The sequence below is a fragment of the Erigeron canadensis genome, chromosome 7 (assembly GCF_010389155.1).
Source record: "Erigeron canadensis isolate Cc75 chromosome 7, C_canadensis_v1, whole genome shotgun sequence".
NCBI lineage: Eukaryota > Viridiplantae > Streptophyta > Magnoliopsida > Asterales > Asteraceae > Erigeron > Erigeron canadensis.
The window spans coordinates 11850002-11863851 of record NC_057767.1 but is presented as its reverse complement, the minus strand read 5'-3'; the positions used below and the strand labels follow the sequence as shown (position 1 = coordinate 11863851).

At 36.1% G+C, this 13850-nt stretch overlaps 1 protein-coding gene and 1 long non-coding RNA gene across 3 annotated transcripts; one reads left to right on the top strand and one right to left on the bottom strand.

Moving 5' to 3' along the window:
- The first annotated feature begins 2884 nt into the window (after positions 1-2884).
- On the top strand, positions 2885-3831 carry LOC122608373. The gene is made up of 2 exons (XR_006325216.1): positions 2885-3226; positions 3388-3831. It is a non-coding gene; the product is annotated as an uncharacterized LOC122608373 (long non-coding RNA).
- Positions 3832-4703: 872 nt separating this feature from the next.
- LOC122607915 (mitochondrial substrate carrier family protein E) lies at positions 4704-9397 on the bottom strand. Of its 2 annotated transcripts, XM_043780990.1 has the most exons (10): positions 9300-9382; positions 9149-9225; positions 8098-8213; positions 7938-7995; positions 7684-7833; positions 6815-7025; positions 6179-6224; positions 5873-5993; positions 5709-5781; positions 4704-5242 (listed from the first exon to the last, which is right to left on the bottom strand). In XM_043780990.1, exons 2-10 carry the CDS (start codon positions 9222-9224, stop codon positions 5014-5016), a joined length of 1080 nt encoding a protein of 359 aa, XP_043636925.1. In that variant the 5' UTR covers position 9225; positions 9300-9382; the 3' UTR covers positions 4704-5013. The 2 variants fall into 2 exon arrangements, with proteins under 2 accessions (XP_043636925.1, XP_043636924.1); XM_043780989.1 differs by having other exon boundaries at positions 9149-9397.
- Positions 9398-13850: the final 4453 nt, after the last annotated feature.

Sequence of the window (13850 nt, the reverse complement as noted above, 5' to 3'; positions counted from 1 at the left end):
AGTGAATTATACACCATTGCATATAAAATTTGAACCATCTGTTAATCTACGTGCTAAAATATTGATACAAGAAACGAAGGACAACTTATATAATAACATATAAAACTTAAAAACAATAAAAAAGAGTGGATAGAAAAATTAAAAGAAAAGAGATTGTACATACCAAAGTCAAGGAGATCGATGAAGTATCCGATGATTCTAATGATTTGAAGATAGTTACTATGGCTGCTTGAAGAGAATAAACTTATTAGGTTTTCTATGGTTGCGTATTGTTTGGGCGCCGTATAGATCGATGAGCGGGTGGAAAAAACTAATTTGGGTGGGAGTTTTGGAAGGTTAAATAAGTAATTTGAGACTAAAAGCTTCCAGCTTTTCTTGAACGCTTGTTGTAGTAGCGTTAGATAAATGGGCTTTTTCATCCAACCCAAAAGCTTCTAGCTCCATCAACCAAACAAAGCTTTTTATTGACTAGGAGCTTTATCTTAAAAGCTTGAAGCTCCTAAAAGCTCCATGACAAACACAACCCATATACGTGTGAAATAGATCAAATGTTGTGGTATCGCTTCACGAGTACAAAACATTTGTAGGACAAGCCACGGATGACAATGTCGTGCTTTAACAATCACCGTCTTTATATGGTGGTTGATAATGATTATGTAAGAGTACAAGGATAGGATTCCACCCGGAATGGGAAGTAGTAGTGTAAAAAATCGGTTAATGAGCTGCGTCGATATAGAGACTAAGCTAAGTTAGGTTCATTTTTCAGTGCCAATAAGTTATATTAATTAGTTTTCAATTTATTTGGTCAAATATATGTTTTAGTGTATTTTAGTATAATAACTAGAAAAATTACCCGCGTTTCGCCGCGGGTTTTTTTGTCTAATTTATGCTAGTAACCGATTATATAACATTTGTACGTCTTGAATGCATTTTACCAAACTTTAATAAGTAATAATAAATATTTGTAATCATTGTATTTAACATCTAATTATACCTTTTGTGTGTCAAAGTAGAAATATATAATAAAATTTTATAGATTACACTCATATTACTTAGTTGTACTTATGTACTTGTATCAGAAAAAAAATGAGTTTTACTTGTAAAGGCGGCTGGTATCTCGACCATTTTTTTGGTAATTAAATCAGACTATTTGCAGCGATTATCGCTGGAAATAGTGGTGTTTTTGTCCATATCCAACTATTTATAGTGATTACTGACAGGAGGCCCGCTATTTTTTGCCAGATTTGCCATTACAGACAAGGAGCTCACACTATTTGCAGCGACTATCGCTGCAAATAGTATATGTGGTCTATATACCAAAAAAACTTGGTTGGGATATGAATCCCTCTTGTAAATTCTTACACTACATTAGATGTTTAAATGTTTAATTAAAAGTTGGCATACATCTATTCTATAGTCCGTAATGCAAATGCAAATACAAATATGATGAGTATTTAACTATTTTGTTTTCTGAGGGGGGAAGGGTGACTCTTATAAAAGCAGTGCTCGAGAGTCTCCCGACATATTACTTGTCTCTCTTTAAAGCTCCTGTTAAGGTGATTGAAGGATTGGAGGCGATTGTTAGAAGGTTTCTGTGGGGGGGATCGGAGGAGGTTAGAAAGATTCATTGGGTTGGATGGGACAGGGTAGCGTCCCCTGTTAATGAGGGAGGTCTCGGACTCACAAGATTGAGTGATGTCAACTCGGCATTGCTGTCTAAGTGGTTATGGAGATTCAAAACGGACGACAAAGGGATGTGGAAGTTAGTTATTAAAGCAATTCATAACAGAAAAAGGAACTGGTCGATTACACCTTATAATAAGTATATCCCCGGGGTTTGGACGACAATGGTGAGATATCTAGATAGGCTGCGGGTGGCTGATACTAATATTAATCTTCTGATTAGAGGGGAGGTGGGAGATGGGACGTGTATCAGATTTTGGATCGATCCTTGGCTAACTCCCAGGCCTCTCATGGAAGAGTTCCCTCTTCTCTTTAGTCTGGAAAGTAAGAAGGAATGTGTGGTAATGGAAAGGGTTGGAGATAATGGCAGATGGGCATGGTCAGGTCCAACGAGCGAATGTAACGTATCAGAGGAACTTAGCAAGCCGGAGGAGATGGTGGACCCGATTTGTTTGTCAAGTAATAAGGATAGATGGGTATGGATTGGTAACTGCTTGAAGGGGTTCACTATTAAAGGGGTTAAAAGTTTAATCAATGGGGATAGAGACTTTAGTGGGCGGTGTATTTTTAAATGGGTGAATTGGCTACCAAAGAAGAGCAATATCTTCATATGGAGGATGGTGATGGATCGAGTTCCTACTGTGATTTCGCTTAGATCCAGAAACTGTTTTATTGCTAACTCGTTGTGTACATTATGTGACGAAGCAGAGGAAGATATCGAGCATATTATGTGCTCCTGCAAGATAGCAAATGCGGTTTGGGGACTAGTTGGGTCGTGGTGCAAAACTGGTCAGCTTATCCTTTTCTCTAGATTTACATAACTCATCGGGGCTTCACAAAAAAGGTCGAAAGGTGTACAAAGGTGTCATTTGGGTTACGTGTTGGTGTTTATGGAAAGCAAGGAATGATAAAAGGTTCAACAACGTCAAGGTTTGCCCGGTAATGGTACAAAAATAGAAGTAGACAAACTAGTATTAGTTGGTATGATTGGGTAAACTTCAACGTTATGTAATCTATATACTTTTTTGTAACTATATCAGTCGCTTGCGTCTTTGCAAGACTTGTGAATATACACTTAATTTAAAAAAAAAAAAAAAAAACTATTATGTTTTGAAATTTCATCACTACACATGTTGACCAACGTGTTTAGCAATCCAAGATTCCAAGGCAAAACTACTATCTCTCTCATCAAACGGTGGGTGAAGTATTTTTATTTTCTCCCCTCCTAACTCTCTTTTATACTGTGTGTTTACTTATGTTTTTAAGCATTATATTTTACCTTTCTTTCAACCCAAACACTATCAAAATTAATATATCTGTACTACTTTCATGTTTTCATTTTCGAGAAACTTTCAAAATACATACTATATCTTTGCTGTTACTATTTCCCTCCTGCGCTAACTACCATGCACGGTGGTATATATATACATGTGTTTATGAATTTTTGAAGTATCCAGATCTCACCACATGTATATGTATTCCTTACCTGTCTCACTCTTTTCTACCGCATCCATACACATAAAAGATCTAATCAGATCTAAAGGTAATAATTGCTTTTTGTAAATATACTTAATGTGTTGTTGGTTAAATTAGTATCAGATTTTATTTTCGTTGTTTTCTTATTGTGATATATCAGTTGAGATGTCAGCATGAATTTGGCATTTTTGATTTATTTTATGATCATTTGTTTATTTACTTATTTAGAAAATGGAGGAAAGGACACTGAATTCATCTTTTTAGAAAAAGAACAAAACATTAGGTGATTGAAAAGATGATGGCGTCAGCCGTCAAGGGCTCGGAGGAAATTGTCGTCGGATATTACGCAACCGTCGTACCATGTTGGCGGTGACTTTTGCTGCCGCTGTTATAGATCTGGTCGACATTGGTGCCTGGCGTTGGTGGTCATAGTTTCTAAAGAGACCGGTGATTACAATTATGGTGAACGAAGCCGGTAGCGGTCAGTGGATGAGGTCGTTTCCGGCGATTTTTTAGCAGATTGGTTATGTTTATTTGTAATTATGTAAAGTTGTATAATTGTATTGTATAATATGCAATGAAATTGGTACATATAAAAAGGAAACATGGTTGTACAATATGCATTAAGAACTTGTAAAAAAGAATTATGTAAAGTTGTATAATTGTATTGTATAATATGCAATGAAGTTGGTACATATAAAAAGGAAGCATGGTTGTACAACATGCATTAAGAACTTATAAAAAGGAAGCATGGTTGTACAACATGCATTAAGAACTTGTAAAAAAGAAGTTGGTTTTTAGTATATAGGGTAATTGTTTTTGTTTAATTGGTAATGTATATGTTCAGTCTCCAGTGAGAAAATTGTACACAAAATTTCAGTTTCATAATAAATAGGGTCAAGGAGCATTGATGAATCCATGTTATATTTTCAGTTATGGTTCGGTTTACAACTTATCCAATTTAAGAGCCCATCTAAAATAAATCGTTTTACCTACGGTTTTAAGTTCAATTCACAAGGGATCGCAAGTCTTTGAGTGTTCCCTCCGAATATTTCTAAGGAGTCATGGTTAACATCTCTTTATCTAAAGTACATACAAGGATTCACTACTATACGGTGAAGTCTTATGTCGTATTTCCACTAAATGTCCGAAAAAAAATAAAGTATGAAATCATACATGCTAGCTTTGTGTTTAACCTCAAAACTAAGAACCACAAACATCTCAGTTAATAAACAAAAAAGTCAACCTTAATTAGTTTGTTAATTAACAAAAATAATATATAAATGAAGAGAAACACCATCAATAAATTTCTATATCACCCTATCACAGTATCACCATTGAAGATACTTTTAGGCCAGTGTCAGCCCTCTAACCACCTGTCTTTTAAAAAAAAAATCGAAATTTATTTTTTAAAGGTATCATTTTGATTTAAATATTCTAAAAGCCATGTACTGTTACGAATCACACGAGTAGGATTCTAATAATGAGATTCATATTGACCAATTATTAAAAAAACTAGAAGTATAGATAAAGCTAAAATCAAAGTACCAAAACCTAAACCAATACACATTAGACGATTTGTTTCAGTTTGCCGGTCTTGTAATAGCCGGAGTCAGAAGGTTATACAATAAGCAACGACTCAGTTCAGAATTTGCTTTTCAATGTATACTGGCAGCTAAGATATTTCTTTACAGCCATCTAAGTGAAGTTAGGGCTACCTAAAAGAGGACGCACATTGATGGCTAAAATCCATCTTTATGGTCTTCTAAGCGAGACCAGGGCTACCTAAAAGTGAATACACTTGGTTTGGTTCGACACATTTCAAGTATTCCACAATTTTTAATAAATGCAGATCTAACCCTGCTGCAAGGGTGACTTACTTTCTATTGACAAGCTAGTGACTTCTTTGACTTCATTGGTGTTTGGTCTCTCGTTGAAATTGTCTCTCAGGAATTCAACAGCCATGAATGTAAGAGCAGAAGCTGGAACATACCATATTACTCTTGGGATGCTTCCTCTAAAAAGTCCCTTTGGACCTTCAATCATCCATATTCTACGAAATGCATCCAGCCAACCATTGTACCTTCAATCATCATAAAACATCTTATCTACCATTCAAACAAAACTATTTATTGCTCAAAGATGACAGAGCGGAGATAAAAAAGAACACAAAACAGATTAATCGTGCTACCTCCATAGAAATATGCTTTGATGCTTGATTATAAAAAATACACTTTGTAAATAACAGAGAGGTCACCATTTTAAGTCAATACGAGTTACAGGTTATAATTTTATATCTAATGGGTCAAGTTAAAAGTAAACAAAGCGGTATACAAAGAAATGGGTCAAATAGATCAAAAGTCCTCCAAAGCATTGCTAAAGTAGTATACCTATTTTAATAATACTTGAGACGATATAGAGATATAATAGATTTAACAATAAGTGTTTTGGGTCAATACGATCTGACTCATATCAAAACATACCAGATTACTTGCTGTGACATGCCACCCTACCAGCCCACTATGCCACCTCTACTAATAAATTTGTACCTTACGATTGTGCCTTGTACTTGAAGTCTTGTCTTGATTACATCCAATGGAGTCGTCAGATATGCACTAACACCTACAAGTTTAGCAAAACACAAAGCCTTGAAAACTTATACTCAGTAATCAACAACCATTAAAAGTATCACATGCTGGTTACGTAAACAAACCTCCAGCTACTCCTCCCAATACAAGCCCTTCAAATGAACTATTCACATGGAAGCTTGAATTAGGAAACCACTTTTGCTGCGCATATTCTGTAACATCTTTTAAAGCCTCATAGCATGTAACCTGCACATTATACATAAATACTTGAATAAGCATTATGAGTATATAAGTCAACGATCCAGCAGTCTGAATTTAACTGAAACTTTCAAATGTGTTATAGCTTTGGATATATTTTTAGTGCGTACACTTATTGCAGTTTGATGAACAAAAGAATAAAAGGTGAGATGAAACAAAGTGAGGGATATTACCATTAAACCAGCAAATGGAACATCCCTAGCAAGTGTAGACCAATACCTGCCAAGAATATAATTGATATTACTGCAAATATTTCCAAAGAGGACAGCTTTATATTTATCATGTCAGCTAAAGAGGAATTGAAAAGTTCCCATTATAAACCTCATAGCCAAAGGTGACGAACTGTGTAGGTCAAGTAGTTTTGATAGTCCATCAGATCAAGCCGCGGACCACAAAGACTTCTATCCATTATTTAATTTTTAAGAGTATTATCATGAGCACAGCATCTATAATATTACAATGATAATCTAACCTATTTCTAATGAAGATATGTAGAAGGAATAATGCACTTACACTTTTCAACCCCTTTGACCAGTTTCATTTTTGGTAAAATGATTTAGCTTAGCCCGTTTGAGACAATAGAGACCAGCAGAGAAAAGGCATAATCCAAATCAACAAATTTATAGGTAATTGGGTAAAAACTGCCAACTCTATCTATAGTTGTACCTACTAGAGGGCAAAAAGGACAAAGAATATAGCGGGTGGATTTTATGTATATAGTGTAGTCCCATTGTTTTTATTTAAAGTTGAACTAAAAGAAAGTCTATCTTTGAGCATTAAAAACTCAAGGGGTGGTAGTTGAAGTATACCCCGCATATAGTCCTTTTGGACCTTGATCTTTCCAAATTGAACAGCCGGCCTGAAACATTCCAGAATAGTAGCCATACATGCTGGCATCAGGTTTCAAGTGTGCAGCGTCTTTCATGACAACTGAAGCCCAGTATTTTTTTGTTCCTTGAACCTGCATACGTTGCTTAATCACCTCGCATGGGACATATATAAAAGACCCAAGTGTATCTCCTGTTATGTGGAGATAAACAAACAAAGTACAGCATAATTTATTTATTGTATCTTGAAAGGGAAAGTTGAAACTTGATACAAATTTGTAAGTAATATAGTACTAAAAGGGGTCTGTCTCATTGAAAGGAAATAACGAGAATAAGTGCTAAAAGAATAAAAATAAAATAAAAAAATGCTAAAACAATAAGAACTTGCGAAAGAACTCTGGAAGCTCAATTCATATAAGTGGGTTATGGATGCATGACATGCTAAAGAATGATGGTCTTGTATGTTGATCATCACTTATTTTTCAGTACTTAGGTGGGTTATCTATTCCTTCTTGTTATTCAAATGTACAGGACTACAGGATACAGAAGATCAAGCTTTTGACATACTATAAATTGAACACTACTTTACTTCTATGTAATGTATTGATTTTCACTTCCATCTCCATGAGAGCACAACTTACAAAAACTTAGCATTTGTTAATGTTACTGTTGTAAGATACATAAACAAAGCATGTATAATAGACTAGATCCCATCTGAAAGGAAAATGAAAAATAACTGATACAAAATGCCCAAACTTCACTAAATGGGACATATGAAAGGTTGACGATCCGTAAAGAATAAACAGAATAAGATCAAAAAGTAGAATAAATATAAGAAACGAGTCACTTGCCTACAGCACCGGCAATGAAATGGGCCCAGTGGCCTCCAAGATTTGGATGTGTTTCTTCAATCCACTTTTTGGTTGATTCTATGACACCAAAATATGTTGCACCGGTTGCAAGAGATCCAGTTACGCCAGGTACAACTCCTCTATAAAAACCTAGGAGCAAAATCGACCAGGAAAGGTTTAGAAAAAGAAATGAAAGACAAATTCTTAGAAAAATGCACATCGTCGCTATAATAGTAAAGCAAAAGAGAATCCACCTCTCAAACCATCAGCTCCCCAAACAGCTCGGACCATCTGTAATATACTCTTTTGACTCTGATCATAGAAAAACATGAGTAAGTTATGAAGTATCAACAAAACTACATGCATTTTAATTCTTAAGTGCTCAGATTTGATTGAAAGCCAATGATGAAAGACCTGGCCTTGAATCAAAACACCCTGACTTTGGATTCGAGTTTTCACTGTATCAATTGGGTGCATCATCCCTTCCCCAAATCCACCAGCAATGGCTCCCCATACGAACTCTTTCCAGACTGAAATAGATACCACCCAACAAAACACAAATTATACATCATGACTCCACTTTTTCAAGGATCAATTCCGAACTTCAATCTCAGAAACACTTTTAGTGAATAAAAAATGAAACCAGATCAACTGTTAATTTTGGAATAGTTGACATCAAATAATAACAAACTAAAACCATCTTTTGTTTAATAACAAGTTTCCTAATTGCATATCGACATGAATGACATTCTAAAATTCATAAGTATTTAACTAGTATTACATAAAACCGATCTACATTCGACAAATTCACATTAGTATTCCTGAAGTACCAAGTTAGCACAAAAGATCAACTCAAAGTTACGTTATACCTCAAAAGTTCATAGAATCCTATTTTTCATAAACTTAGCTTATCGGCAAGACATCAACTACTGTCACTCAATGCAGTAAAATATAGCCTATGAATTCCTTACAGCTGCAATGATTTTTCGTATAGGCGTGAATACACAATAAAATCTACTTCACAATACACAATCAATTCAAGAATATACGTGAATGTATAGTTAACTAACATAAAGCTACGAAAAGAAGATTAAACTCGAAAACCTAATTTCTCCAACGTTTCATTTCCCTACTTTATTTAAAATACAATTACTATCACTCAATTCGAAAAGGGTACCAACGCCTCTAGAAAGTGAAATGCTTGAATACGTAATTCGCAAATAACATAGTTTCTCATCGGCATTATATTGAGCAAAATAAATCACGATCACAAAATCAGGAGCCACATCCACAAATCAAACACTAAACTACTACTAATATAATACTAATATATGCATTGTATGTATATATATATACATAAAATAGATAACCTAAGTAAATCATGTAACACTAAAATGGATAATCCTAAGTATAAAAGGAAGAAAAAAAATAGAAAATTATATGAGAAAAGAAGAAAAATTGTTACCAAAAAAGTGATTGTGTGTGGAGTTATTAGTTGAGACGAGTGTTGATGAAGATGTCGCTTCTACAGAATCCGGCATACTGAAATTTTTTAGCAATTTTATGTTAATTTTAGGGTTTTTGAGTGGTTTTAAGTTTGAATGGAGGTACTTCACCTGCTGTTGTTGTTGCCCCTTTAAATACTGTTTCGAAATTTTCTGTGGAAAGTGTTGTTGTTTTAACAGGATCATTAACTTAAAATTTTTTTTTTTTAATGGACAACAAATTCATTTATTAATCTAGCATGAAGAAACAAAGTTATTATACAATACATGAATACCAATAGCTAACATCAAAAGAAATTATAATGCCCAAGAGGCAACGTCAAAAGATCTCCAAGTTTCCCACGTTATTGATAGTAACTTGTCCCTGTTTTTAATCCAAAGAAAACTTAGAGCCTTTATTTCGTCCACCATGGAAGGGATTGACATTGGTCTTTGGTTGAAGTACTTCTCGTTCCTTGTCTTTCATAGAATCCATAAAGTTGAGCATAACACCGCATGAATTATCTTCTTCCATTTTTGGGATCCCCGAAGAAAATCAGTTGCTCTAATAATATCCTGTAGCCCAAAGAAGAACAGAGTCGGTAGCCTACACCAATTAGAGATAACATTCCAAAGTTCCTGAGCAACCGAACACCCAGTGAACAAGTGATCAGTTGTTTCATCATAGTCAGCACACAATGGGCAGCATAAGGATCCAACAGGGATGTTCCTACGGGCCAATGACACTAAGGTTGGTAGTCTATCTAAGGATGCCCTCCACGACATAAAAGCCACCTTTTTAGGAATCCAATTATTCCAAAAAAATGCAAACTCTGGTATTGAACGTACTTAGGACTCCATTTTTTTCTTTACACTTTTAACCGAGAACATATTTGATTTATCCAAACCCCATGACCACCTATCAACTTCATCAGTTATGCTTACGTTGCCAAGCAAGTTAACTAAACTTATGGATTTCCCACTTTCTACCGGCCCATTCAAAGCACGTTTCCAATAGAACTGGAAGTATGTACCCATATTATTAGTTTTTATCCGATCGGCAACACAACAGTTTTTTGAAACTTCCAACTTAAATAGCGCAGGAAAACGAAACATTAATGGCCCATCACCCAACCAAGAGTCAAGCCAAAACATGATGGATTTACCATTACCCAATATGCCCCTTGTCATAGCCCCGATATCCAGCTCCTGCTCTTCGAGAATTCGAGTGACTTTGCAAATATTTACCCATGGTCCCGGGATGGATAGTTTACTAGGAATTGGGCACCATGCACGGGAGTTGTGATGTATTGCCCAAATAATCTTTTTCCATAGAGTGTTCTTTTCAACTTTAAATCTCCACCACCATTTTGATAGAAGCGCCCGATTCGAGTCTAGAAGGGATTCAATGACTAAGCCTCCGTATTCCATTGATGCAGTTACCTTATCCCAAGGGATCCAATGAATGCGTTTGAATTCTGAATCCCCATCCCAGAGAAAAGCTCTTCTCAATTTATCAAGAGTATTTATTACATGGACAGGTGCACGGTACAAAGAGAAGTAGTAAGAGGGAAGAGCATTTAAGACAGATTTGATGAGAGAAATTCGACCCCCGTATGACAGAGTCTTGGCTTTCCAGAGTGAGAGTCTGGATTTGAAAATATCAACAACGGTTTTCCAGTTCTTTTCCAAGTTCATGTTCGCTCCAACTTGTAAGCCCAAGTACTTGAAAAGAAAAGAGCCTTGTTTACACCTAAGAATCGTTGCAAAATAACCCAACTCATTCATATCACCTCCAATCCCGAATAAGCTACTCTTAGAAAAATTTATTTTTAATCCAGATATAAGATAGAACCCCAACAAAATTCTGCCCAAATTCCTGATATTTGTCTCATCCCAGGCCCCCAAGAAGACTACATCATCAGCAAAGAGAAAATGGCTTAGCATCGGTCCGTTATTGTTGCACCTAATCCCCCTGTAAAGGCCAATGTGACAAGCCCGTTTTACGGTAGAAGATAAGGCTTCCATGGCAATGATAAACAGGAACGGTGACAAGGGATCTCCTTGCCGGAGGCCCCTCTCACAAGAAAATTCAGCAGTGGGTGACCCATTAATAAGCACCGAAGTTTTTACGGAAGACAATATTGAATGTATCCACTGCCTCCACTTGCCTGGAAAATTCATCTGCTCGAGTACCGAGTCTAAAAACCCCCAACTCAAGGAGTCAAAAGCTTTTTCAATATCGATTTTGATAAGAAGACCTGATCTGCTAGTCTTTCTTAACCAGGAGATCACCTCATTAAGTACTAAAGGACTATCAATAATATTCCGATTTGATAAGTATGCAAATTGCTCTTCAGAGATTAGCCCCTGGATATCTGATTTCAACCTATTAACCAACACTTTGGATAGTAATTTGTTTATGACGCCAATAAGGGAAATTGGTCGATAATCATTTAACCCCATAGGGTCATTAGCTTTAGGAATGAGAGCAATAAAAGCTGAAAGAACACCTTCCGAGACATTATCTTTTTCATGGAATTTAGCAAAAAACTTGAAGAAGTCTTCCTCTATCCAAGACCAACATGACTTTATAAACGTGAAATTGAAGCTATCTGGGCCAGGGGCCCTTTCTCCATTGCAATCACGTAAGGCAGCCTTGATTTCAGAACGTGAGAAAGGCCGAATCAGATTCTTTGCCTCACACTCTGATAATCGCTCCAAGTTAGAGCACAAGAATGAGGGTCTAGAAGACATTGGTTCCTTAAAGCGTGCTGCAAAATGGGCGCAAGCTGCCTCTTTTATCAGAGGGGCCGAAGTGATCCAAGTTCCATTAAGCTGAAGCCCATTGATGCGACTATTAGATGTGTTGGCGTTTATTACCCCATGGAAAAAAGTTATGTTCTCATCACCATCTATGGCCCATCGTATCCTTGATTTTTGAGCTAAATCTTGGATCTTAAGAGTTTCTTGCTCTGCAATAAGTTTCACAAAATCTGCTCTCATTGATGATTCTTGTGTCATGAGGGGTCTCGATTCAGAAAGCAATTCTAGCTCTTCAACTTTTCTTTCATAAACAACAGATTTCCATCCCGCTTATTGTTATCAGTAAAAATCCAATTTTTAATGCAAAACTTAAGGCGTTTAAGTTTCACAGCAAGAGCAAGATCAGCAGGCCCATTAAAAGAGAAAAAGGTACAAGAGGATTCCACCATCTAGAGAAAACCCGGTCTTTTAAGCCATGATAAGAAGAATTTGAAAGGTATTGGACCAAAGTCATTGTTAAACGTTGAGAGAATAATCGGGCAATGATCAGAAGTATCCCTTGCTACTGCCAAAACCGTAGCTCTGGACCATTTGTTCCAAAAAGACCGACAAACCAAGAATCTATCTAGTTTACTTTTTTTTTCACCATTATCTCTCCAATATGTGAACTAGTGGCCTCCCATGTTATACTCTAATAAGTCCCCTTGACTTATGAATTCATTAAAAAAATATGCATTCATAGAATTAAATTCTGTGTTGAGTCGCTCATGTGGATAACAGACATCATTAAAATCTCCCATTAAAACCCAATCCCCAATCAAAGAAGCCTTTAGATATAGTAACTCGGTCCATAATGACCTTCTAACCATAGAATCGTTTGGTGCATAGATATTTAAAATATTTATAACACTACCCGAAGAAGATAAAGTCCCAGAGACCAAAAGAAAATTCATATGTTTCACCACATCAAACATTTTGAACACTGTAGGATCCTAAATGCAACATACACCACCCGAAAGACCATGAGGTGGAACCAACTCATATTGAAATATTGATTTTCCCCAAAATTTGCTAAGAAGAAATATTACCAGTCTTTGTTTCTTGAAGCGAAATAAAATGAATTCCATGAGATGACTTTAAACTACGAACATAGTTGGCTTTTCTTAAGTTGCCAACTCCCCGGACATTGAAGGAGAGAAAATTCATTGAGCCTGAGTAAAAGACCCTGCAACCAGCTCGGATTTTACCTGATCCCTATAATTATCCAATTCCATTCTTAAACGAGAACCAACCTCTAAAACAGCATCTGCTTCTTTCTCAACTTGATCAAGATGACAAGTGGGCAGTGGATCACCAGGAATCACATCACACCCTGACACCTCACTAGAAATGGATGGCTGATTTATTCCCACAGAGGGCGAAGAAGACATTGGATCAAAGATTAAAGTATTATCTCCCATAGGTTCGAGATTTTCAGAAGACATAGGGTCAACGGTTGAAGTATTATCTCCTAATGGTTCGATGTTTCCAAGAGTTTGATTATCTCCCAAAAGCAAATTATTTTCTGAATTTGGATTGGGATTATTTTGGTCAGATAAGGTTAAAAAAGAGGGAGTGGAGGCGTGGAAAAACAGGTGGGCTTCTTAAGGACCTGGTTCTTTTTCTTGATTTACTAACGGATGGGGATGGGCTTCTAAAAGGCCCAATACTAAAACCCAATAATGGAGACTCATTGACCTGGTTAGATGTAACTTTTTGGGACCCGGATAAATTATCCGTGAATGAATTACTTGTATTACTTTGAGATTTTTCAAAATCCCCATGCACGCATGCTCTTTCATTCCCAACATTATGACCTTTCGTTTTCCTTCTTGCATGTGTATTGTTGGTCTTCCCAAAATCATGAGCTTTCGTTTT

What these genes read in the sequence shown, in the direction of transcription:
- LOC122607915 (XM_043780989.1), bottom strand. Translation starts at nt 9,374, where the DNA reads ATGATCCTGTTAAAACAACAACACTTTCCACAGAAAATTTCGAAACAG. An exon ending in CACACACAATCACTTTTTTG is followed by an intron (nt 8,214 to 9,148) that starts GTAACAATTTTT and finishes TATCTATTTCAG; the next exon opens with TCTGGAAAGAGTTCGTATGG. An exon ending in CCAAAAGGACTATATGCGGG is followed by an intron (nt 6,225 to 6,814) that starts GTATACTTCAAC and finishes TATTCTTGGCAG; the next exon opens with GTATTGGTCTACACTTGCTA.